This window comes from Oncorhynchus mykiss, chromosome 24 (genome assembly GCF_013265735.2).
Source record: "Oncorhynchus mykiss isolate Arlee chromosome 24, USDA_OmykA_1.1, whole genome shotgun sequence".
In the NCBI taxonomy this organism is placed as follows: Eukaryota; Metazoa; Chordata; class Actinopteri; order Salmoniformes; family Salmonidae; genus Oncorhynchus; species Oncorhynchus mykiss.
In genome coordinates, this window is record NC_048588.1 from 25,213,026 (window position 1) to 25,223,481 (window position 10,456).

A 10,456-nucleotide genomic window follows, 5' to 3' on the forward strand; every position below is an offset into this window, starting at 1 on the left:
GCTGAGTTTTAATGAGCAACTCCATCTTCCAGAATTAACACACACACACACACAAACATTGAGGGGTGGTGGTGAGTGTATTTTACCTTTCCTTAGCTCAGTCTGCCAATTTTTGTCTGGCTCAGTCTGTACAGGCTAGGCTGCCTGTGGGTGCTATCTGCAATATGTGTGAGCTCTATCTGCAATATGCAGAGAGCTAAGTGTTTATGAGTGCACCAACCCACTAATCCAATGGTTTCTAATCCTCTAGCTAACATTATGGATACTATGATACACTCTCTACCTTTTCTTCTCTACCCCGCTACTCTCTATATCTCTCCCTCTCGTTTTATTTCCTCTTTTTCATGTTTGTTCTTTCTTTCTTTTATCTCTATCTCTCACCCCACACCCTCTCTCTTTCACTCATCCTCTCCTGTCCTCTTCCTCCACAGGGGCTGGAGAGCTGCTTAAAGGGACCTGATAACTACAACAGCCAGGTGTTGATTGAGGCCACAGTCATCGCTCTGACTAAGCTGCAGCCCCTGCTCAACAAGGTACACAAACCGCAAACACAGAACACATGCAATACATAATGTGATTGTCTGTGGTCTACTGCTTGTCAAATTAAAGTTTTTTTGGTCACGTACACAGATTTGCAGATGTTATCGCAAGTGCAACAAAATGCTTGTGTTCTACTATTCAATAAAGAACCCAGCTGTAAGTTGTTGGTTCGTGATTTTTAATAACAATTTGGAATCGGAGGAAGGCTAGATTTGTTCTTTGTTATCTTAATGTGCTTGGTGCTGTTCCCGTATATAATGTATGTAACCTCATGGGTTATACTGTATGCTCCTCCAGGACTCCCCCATGCACAAGGCTGTGTTCTGGGTGGCTGTGGCTGTGCTGCAGCTGGATGAACTCAACCTGTACTCTGCTGGAACGGCCCTGCTAGAGCAGAACCTGCACACTCTGGACAGCCTGAGAGTATTCAACGACAAGGTAACAGACAGACACTCACTCTCAGTTCAATGACAAAAATTAAACATATATTGACACTATTTATATGCTGAATACACCCCCCCCCCCCCCCCCCCCCCCCCCCCCCCCCTATCAAGAGTCCAGAGGAGGTGTTTATGGAGATCAGGCATCCTCTGGAGTGGCATTGTAAACAGATGGACCACTTTGTGGGCCTCAACTTCAGCTCTAACTTCAACTTCGCACTGGTGGGACACCTGCTGAAAGGTAAGGAGAGGGCCCAAGGCACCTGACTACATCTTGGCCCTAGCAACTCCCCTTCCTGTGACTGTACTGTGTATCATATAAACCACGGCTTCTCTGTCAATATTTCTTAAGTAAACATTCTGAAAATGTTTGAATTTGTTTGGGTCTAATCTACCTAGATAAAGGATAGACAAAGACTTTGGCCTGACTTGCTGAGCCACTAATGAAAACCTGTCTTCCCACTCAGTCAGAGACCCAAACTAGCAATATTGACATGTCCTGCAGTGACAAAGAGCTTGTCAGCAGTTGTTGGTGTTTTCACTTGTCTCTGTAGTCTGTACTTGTCACTAGCTGCATTTAATGCTGTGTATTCTGTAGACCTTGATGTGTTTTAATGCTAACCGTGTTGAATTAATATGGCTATGTTACAATCTACCAAGTGAGCAGTGGAGTGGTGTATGGCTATGACTTACGTGCCACTTGGTTTCCCTTCTGTGCGTGTCAATGTGAAGGCTACAGACACCCGTCGCCCACAACGGTGGCTCGTACGGTGCGTATCCTCCACACGCTGCTGGCCCTGGTGGGAAAACACCTCAACTGTGACAAGTTTGAGGTCAACAGCCAAAGCGTGGCCTACCTGGCAGGTCAGTTCCAGTCACAGTCCTACACACTGACTCCACTCACCCACACTTTGTGTTGACTCACCAGACCTTCATTTTTTGTCAACTCACTGGACCTGCAATGTGCTTTTTGGATAGAAAGCAGTGTGTTGCTTTAGAAACAAGATTTGTTAAACAGATATGATATTCTGTCATGTACTGCCCCCCATTGTTGGAATTGACTCCCTGATGCCGCTGAGGTATTTTAAGACTGGTGTTAAATTCATTAATTGAGGATTGCAGTTGTTCTCATTGATGTAATGGTTTATTTGTTGAAAGTGTACTATTGTAATTGTACCCTGTAGTCTATCTTTATTCTTATTTTATTTGGAATGTTTATTTTAAAATGTTTGTGCTCAGGGCACAAACCTACAAGCCCTTAACCAACAGTGCAGTTTTAAGAAAAAATAAGTGTTTTAAGTATTGACTAAATAAACTGAAGTAAATAGAAAACAGCAACGAGACTATATACGGGGTACGGGTACTGAGTCAATATGCGGGGGCACAGGTTCGTCGAGGGAATTGAGGTAATATGTACAGTACCAGTCAACAGTTTGGACATAACTACTCATTCACATACTCGTGTTAATTATATGTTATTGCAGGTGTCGCGAAATGCTTGTGTTTCTAGCTCCAATAGTGCAGTAATGTCGAACAATTTCACAACAATACACACCAATCTAAAGTAAAATAAAATATAAATATTTGGATGAGCAATGTCAGAGCGGTGTACACTAAGATACAATATGTATGAGATGAGTAATGTAAAATATGTAAACATTATTGAAGTGGCCATTGATTTCAAGTCTGTATATAGGGCAACACCCTCTAATGTGCTAGTGATAACTATTTTACAGTCTGATGGCCTTGCGATAGAAGCTATTTTTCAGTCTTTCGGTCCCAGCTTTGATGTACCTGTACTGACCTCTACTTATGGAAGATAGAGGGGTGAACAGGCAGTGGCTCGGGTGGTTGTTGTCCTTGATGATCTTTTTGGCCTTCCTGTGACATCGGGTGCTGTATGTGTCCTGGAGGGCAGGTGGTCCCCGGTGTTGCGTTGGGCAGACCGCACCACCCTTTGGAGAGCGCTGCGGGCGGTGCAGTTGCCATACCAGTCGGTGATACATTCTTACAGGATGCTCTCAATTGTGCATCTGTAGAAGTTTGTGTGGGTTTTAGGTGCCAAACCATATTTCTTCAGCCTCCTGAGGTTGAAGAGGCGCTGTTGCTTTCCCTCTCCACTGCTGTCCTGTTGATGTGGATATGGGGGTGCTGTTTCCTGAAGTCCACGATCATCTATTTTGTTTTGTTGACTTTGAGTGAGAGGTTATTTTCCTGGCACCACACTCCCAGGGCCCTCACCTCTTCCCTGTAGACTGTCTCGTCATTGTTGGTAATCAGGCCTACTACTGTTGTGTCATCTGCAAACTTGATGATTGAGTTGGAGGCGTGCTTGGCCACGCGGTCATGGGTGAACAGGGTTACAGGAGGGGGCTGAGCACGCACCCTTGTGAGGGCACCGTGTTTAGAAAAAGCAAAGTGGAGGTATTGTTTCCTACCTTCACCACCTGTCAGGAAGTCCAGAACCCAGTTGCACAGGGTCAAGCTTAATGATGAACTTGGAGGGTGCTGTGGTGTTGAATGCTGAGCTATAGTCAATGAACAGCATTCTTACATAGGTATTCCTCTTGTCCAGATGGGATAGGGCAGTGCGATACCAATTGCATGGTCTGTGGAGCTTTTGAAGTGGGTCTAGGGTGTCAGGTAGGGTGGAGGTGATATGATCCTTGACTAGTCTCTCAAAGCACTACATAATGACAGAAGTGAGTGCTACTGCACAATATAAATTTAGTTCAGTTACATTAGCTTTCTTGGGTACAGGAACAATGGTGGCCATCTTGAAGCATGTGTGGACAGCAGACTGGGATTGAATATGTACTTATACACTCCTGCTGTGCATGCTCTGAGGACAGGTCTCGGAATGATGTCTGAGCCAGCACCCTTGCGGGGGTTAACACGCTTAAATGTCTTACTGACGTCTGCCACGGAGAAGGAGAGTAGCGGGCTGTGTCGGTGGCACTACGTTATCCTCAAAGCAGGCGAAGAAGGTATTTAGCTTGTTCGGAAGCAAGACGTCTGTGTCCGCGAAGTGGCTGCTTTTCTTTTTGTAGTCCGTGATTGTCTATAGAACCTGCGACATACCTCTCGTGTCTGAGCCGTTGAATTGCGACTCCACTTTGTCTCTATACCGACTTTTTTCCTGTTTGATTGCCTTACGGAGGGAATAACTACGCTGTTTGTATTCGGCCATATTCCCAGTCACCTTGCTATGGTTAAATGCGGTGGTTTGCGCTTTCAGTTTTGTGTGAATGCTGCCATCTATCCACGGTTTCTAGTTAGGGTAGGTTTTAATAGTCACAGTGGGTACAACATCTCCTATACGCTTTCACACCATCTGTGTATTCGTTGATGTTCTTCTCAGAGGCTACCCGGAACATATCCCAGTCCGCGTCGTCAAACCGATCTTGAAGTGTAGATTCCGATTGGTCAGACCAGCGTTGAATAGTCCTTAGCACGGGTTCTCCCTGTTTTGAATTTCTGCATATAGGAAGGGATCAGCAAAATGGAGTCGTGATCAGATTTGCCCGAAGGGAGGGCGAGGGACGGCCTTGTCGGCATCTCGGAAGTTGGAGTAGCAGTGGTCGAGTGTTTTAGCAGCGCGGGTACTACAGTCAGTGTTTTAATAGAACTTTGGTAGCGTTTTCCTCCAATTTGCTTTGTTAAAAAACCCAGCTACAATAAAGGCAGCCTCAGGAAATGTGGTTTCCAGTTTGCAGGAAGTACAGTGAAGTTCTTTGAGGGCCGTCATGGTATTGGCTTGATGGGGGGGAAAAAACAGGGCTGTGACTATAACCAAAGAAAATTATCTTGGGAGGTAATACGGTCTGCATTTGATTGTGAAGTATTCTAGGTCATGTGAACAAAAGCACTTGAGGTCCTGGGTGTTATCACAATCACACCATGAGTAGTTAATCATGAAACATAAACCCCCGCCCTTCTTCCCGGAGAGATATTTATTCCTGTCTGCGCAATGAACTTAGAACCCAACTGGCTATACGGACTCAAGACAGTATATCCCGAGAGAGCCATGTTTCCGTGAAACAGTGTGTTACAATCCCTGATGTCTCTCTGGAAGGAAATCCTCGCCCTGAGCTCGTTGACTTTATTATCAAGATATTGAACATTAGCGAGTAATATACTCGGAAGCGGTGGGTGTTGTATGCACCTCCTGATTTGGACTAGAAGTCCACTCCAAGTACCTCTTCTCCGCCTGTGATGTTTTGGATCAGCCTCGAATCAGTTCAATTGCCCTGGGGGTTACGAACAAAGGATCTGATTATAAAAAGTTGTATTCCTAGTCGTAATGCTGGTGAGTTACAGCTGCTCTGATATCCACACGTTCTTCCCGGCTGTATGTAATAACACAAAAAAAATGTTTGCGCTAATAATGTAAGAAATAACATAACATTTAAAAATATATATAATAATAATAATACTGCAAAGTTGCCTAGGGGCTATAAGCACAGCTGCCCTATCTATCGGCGCCATGGGGGGGAATCAATGCAAATATTCCGGGTAGCCATTTGATTAGCTGCTCCTTTTGGACCTAGACATGAAGCTCTGGTACCGCTTGCCTTGCGGTAGCAGAGAGAACGGTCTATGCCTAGGGTGGCTGGAGTCATTAGACATTTTTAGAGCCTTCCTCTGACACGCCTGGTTGAGGTCCTGGATGGCAGGAAGCTTGACCCCAGTGATGTACTGGGCCGTACACACTACCCTCTGTAGTGCCTTGTGTTCCGAGGCTGAGCAGTTTCCATACCAGGTTGGGGATGCAACCCACACCTGCTCTCTATGCTCTCTATGGTGCAGCTGTATAACTTTTTGAGCATCTTAGGATCCATGCCAAATCTTTTCAGTCTCCTGAGGGGGAATAGGCTTTGTCGTGCCCTCTTCACGACTGTCTTGGTGTGCTTGGACCTTGACAGGTCGGTCATTGGTAAAGCTCTCAACATGATCCACTACAGCCCCGTTGATGAGAATGTCTTCTGCCCTACTTTTCCTGTAGTCGAAAATCTCCTTTGTCTTAATCACATTGAGGGAGAGGTTGTTATCCTTGCACCACACTGCCTGGTCTCTGACCTCCTCCTGTCTCATAGTTGTCGGTGATCAGTCCTACCACTGTTGTGTCATCAGGAAACGTAATGATGGCGTTGGAGTCATGCTTGGCTATGCAGTCATGGGTGTACAGGGAGTACAGGAGGGGACTGAGCACGCACCCCTGAGGGGCCCCAGTGTTGAGGATCAGAATGGCAGATGTGTTGTTACCTACCCTTACCACCTGGGGGCAGCCCATTAGGAAGTCTGGGATCCAGTTGCTGAGGGAGGTGTTTAGTCCCAGGGTCTTTAGCTTGGTGATGAGCTTTGATGTCACTATGGTGTTGAACGCTAAGCTGTCGTCAGTGAATAGCATTCTCACATAGGTCTTCCTTTTGTTCAGGTGGGAAAGGGCAGTGTGGAGTGCAATAGAGAGAGCATCTGTGGATATGTTGGGATGGTATGCAATTTGGAGTGGATCTAGGGTTTCTGTGATAATTGTGTTGTGAGCCATGACCAGCCTTTCAAAGCACTAAATGGCTACCGACGTGAGTGCTACAGGTAGTCATTTAGTCAGGTTTCCGTGGTGTTCTTGGGCACAGGGACTATGGTGGTCTGCTTTGAAACATGTTGGTATTAGACTCGGTCGGGGACAGGTTGAAAATGTCAGAAGACACTTGCCAGTTGGTCAACCCATGCTTGGAGTACACGTCCTAGTAATCCGTCTGTCCCTGCGGCCTTGTGAATGTTGATCTGTTTAAAGGTGTTATTCACATCTGCTACTGAGAGCGTGATCACACATTCATCCGGAGCAGCTGGTGCTCTCATGTATGCTTCAGTGCTGCTTGCCTCGAAGAGCGAATTGAAGAAATTTAGCTCGTCTAGTATGCTCGTGTCACTGGGCAGCTCGCGGCTGTGCTTCCCTTTGTATTCCGTAATAGTTTGCAAGTCCTGCCACATCCAATGACCGTCGGAGCCAGTGAAATGGGATTCAATCTTAGTCCTGTATTGACGCTTTACCTGTTTGATTCATCGAAGGGCATAGCAGGATTTCTAGTAAGCTTCCTGGTTAGAGTCCTACTCCTTGAAAGTGGCAGATATACCCTTTAGCTCAGTGAGGATGTTGCCTGTAATCCATGGCTTCTGGTTAGAATATGTATGTACGGTCAAAATGGGGATGACGTCATCGATGCACTTATTGATGAAGCCAGTGACTGATAAACTGGATGAGCTCCTATCAAGACTATTATCCAATGACTGCACGTTGGCTGATAGGACTGATGGTAGAGGCGGGTTACCCACTTGCTGTCGGATTCTTACAAGGCACACCGACCTACGACCCATATATCTCTGTCTCTTCTTCATGCGAATGACTGGGATTTGGGCCTTGTCCAGTTTCTGAAGTAAGTATTTTGTGTCCGACTCATTAAAGAATAAATCTTTGTCCAGTATGAGGTGGGTAATCGCTGTTCTGTTATCCAGAAGCTCTTTTCGGTTATGAGATGGTGGCAGAAACATGTACAAAATATGTTACAATTAACGCAAAAAACGAACACAATAGCACAATTGGTTAGGAGCCCGTAAAACGGCAGCCATCTCCTCCGGCACCATTATGTATATTCATGAATGTTTATGCAAAGATGGAAAAGTGTCCCATTACTGGTTTTCACCCTGATCTGGTGCGTGTGTGCATGCGTGCGTGTGTATGTGCGTGCGTTCGTGTGCGTGTGCGTGTGTGTGTGTGTGTGTGTGTGTGTGACTGTTTACAGCCTTGCTCACCGTGTCAGAGGAGGTGCGTAGTCGCTGCAGTCTAAAACACAGGAAGTCTCTGCTGCTGTCTGAGATGGCCATGGAGAACATTCCCATGGATACCTACTCTCTGCACCACACTGACCCCAGCTGCAGGTGAGGCGCTCAAGACACTTTGATCCTGAATAGGTTTTAACTTAGCTGAAGACAAAGCCCATTTTCCTTTATCCATAGTTGTATCTTGGTAAGTATCTTTACCAAGATGAAACTTACAGTGCCTTGCGAAAGTATTCGGCCCCCTTGAACTTTGCGACCTTTTGCCACATTTCAGGCTTCAAACATAAAGATATAAAACTGTATTTTTTTGTGAAGAATCAACAACAAGTGGGACACAATCATGAAGTGGAACGACATTTATTGGATATTTCAAACTTTTTTAACAAAACAAAAACTGAAAAATTGGGCGTGCAAAGTTATTCAGCCCCCTTAAGTTAATACTTTGTAACGCCACCTTTTGCTGCGATTACAGCTGTAAGTCGCTTGGGGTATGTCTCTATCAGTTTTGCACATCGAGAGACTGACATTTTTTCCCATTCCTCCTTGCAAAACAGCCCGAGCTCAGTGAGGTTGGATGGAGAGCATTTGTGAACAGCAGTTTTCAGTTCTTTCCACAGATTCTCGATTGGATTCAGGTCTGGACTTTGACTTGGCCATTCTATCACCTGGATATGTTTATTTTTGAAGCATTCCATTGTAGATTTTGCTTTATGTTTTGGATCATTGTCTTGTTGGAAGACAAATCTCCGTCCCAGTCTCAGGTCTTTTGCAGACTCCATCAGGTTTTCTTCCAGAATGGTCCTGTATTTGGCTCCATCCATCTTCCCATCAATTTTAACCATCTTCCCTGTCCCTGCTGAAGAAAAGCAGGCCCAAACCATGATGCTGCCACCACCATGTTTGACAGTGGGGATGGTGTGTTTAGCTGTGTTGCTTTTACGCCAAACATAACGTTTTGCATTGTTGCCAAGAAGTTCAATTTTGGTTTCATCTGACCAGAGCACCTTCTTCCACATGTTTGGTGTGTCTCCCAGGTGGCTTGTGGCAAACTTTAAACGACACTTTTTATGGATATCTTTAAGAAATGGCTTTCTTCTTGCCACTCTTCCATAAAGGCCAGATTTGTGCAATATACGACTGATTGTTGTCCTATGGACAGATTCTCCCACCTCAGCTGTAGATCTCTGCAGTTCATCCAGAGTGATCATGGGCCTATTGGCTGCATCTCTGATCAGTCTTCACCTTGTATGAGCTGAAAGTTTAGAGGGACGGCCAGGTCTTGGTAGATTTGCAGTGGTCTGATACTCCTTCCATTTCAATATTATCGCTTGCACAGTGCTCCTTGGGATGTTTAAAGCTTGGGAAATCTTTTTGTATCCAAATCCGGCTTTAAACTTCTTCACAACAGTATCTCGGACCTGCCTGGTGTGTTCCTTGTTCTTCATGATGCTCTCTGCGCTTTTAACGGACCTCTGAGACTATCACAGTGCAGGTGCATTTATACGGAGACTTGATTACACACAGGTGGATTGTATTTATCATCATTAGTCATTTAGGTCAACATTGGATCATTCAGAGATCCTCACTGAACTTCTGGAGAGAGTTTGCTGCACTGAAAGTAAAGGGGCTGAATAATTTTGCACGCCCAATTTTTCAGTTTTTGATTTGTTAAAATCAATAAATGTCGTTCCACTTCATGATTGTGTCCCACTTGTTGTTGATTCTTCACAAAAAAATACAGTTTTATATCTTTATGTTTGAAGCTTGAAATGTGGCAAAAGGTCGCAAAGTTCAAGGGGGCCGAATACTTTCGCAAGGCACTGTATGTTCTTGGTAAATATCTTTACCATCAAGCTTGAAGTGTTATTTCCGTACCTGTGGCCCCCATCTCCTCCCCTCAGGACACTGAGAGAGTGCCAGCTGTGGGCATCTCCCAAGGTGTCAGAGCGCTATCTGAATGCCTACTACCCTACGGTGGGGCAGATCAGCCCCCGTACACGCAAGTCCATGAGCCTGGACATGGGCCAGGCCTCCCATGCCAACACCAAGAAGCTGCTGGGTAACTATAACATTGCTGCTAAACTACACTGGTAATGTTGTCTAGGTGTTCCCCTTAGCATTGGAGAAGCATTTTATACTGCTGCGCCAGAAGTGTATCATGCAAGCAGTTTTTTGGGTGTATACTCTGTCTATGCTTTGAAGCCATGCTAATGCTGACTATGACCAGGCAGTATTGACTACAGCGTTAGTTGTGTCTCATGTCCGGCAAGAAATACACTCCTGATCTAAGAGTGCTGTCAGATGGACATCCCATGTCACCACTCACCACCTTATCTGCCTAGACCCTCTCCTCACCCTCTTCAATTATTAGCTCTACACTCTCTGTCTGTGGTATATTTCTTCAGGAACCAGGAAGAGTTTTGATCACCTGATATCTGACTCCAAAGCACCAAAGAGACCAGAGACCGAGTCTGGCGTCACCACCCCGCCTAAGGTTAGGTGCGTGGCCGAGAACGACAATGAGATAGACAACCAAAGAATGGGCCACTCCCACCTCCGCAAGATGTCTGTGACCGAGTCCAATGTCCTTTTGGACGAGGAGGTGCTGACTGACCCCAAAGTCCAGGCCCTGCTGC

At 45.5% G+C, this 10,456-nt stretch overlaps 1 protein-coding gene across 4 annotated transcripts in view; it reads left to right on the top strand.

Moving 5' to 3' along the window:
- Positions 1–10,456, top strand: part of LOC110504061 (neurofibromin) — a 118,714-nt gene that overhangs the window by 92,288 nt on the left and 15,970 nt on the right. For all 4 annotated transcript variants that reach the window (XM_036962074.1, XM_036962075.1, XM_036962073.1 and 1 more), the window contains 7 exons: positions 432–533; positions 838–978; positions 1,095–1,221; positions 1,713–1,844; positions 7,784–7,919; positions 9,722–9,879; positions 10,226–10,456. The exon at positions 10,226–10,456 is cut by the window's right edge and continues 11 nt beyond it. In XM_036962074.1, coding sequence (XP_036817969.1) covers positions 432–533; positions 838–978; positions 1,095–1,221; positions 1,713–1,844; positions 7,784–7,919; positions 9,722–9,879; positions 10,226–10,456 — 1,027 coding nt within the window. The remainder of the gene's footprint in view (positions 1–431; positions 534–837; positions 979–1,094; positions 1,222–1,712; positions 1,845–7,783; positions 7,920–9,721; positions 9,880–10,225) is intronic.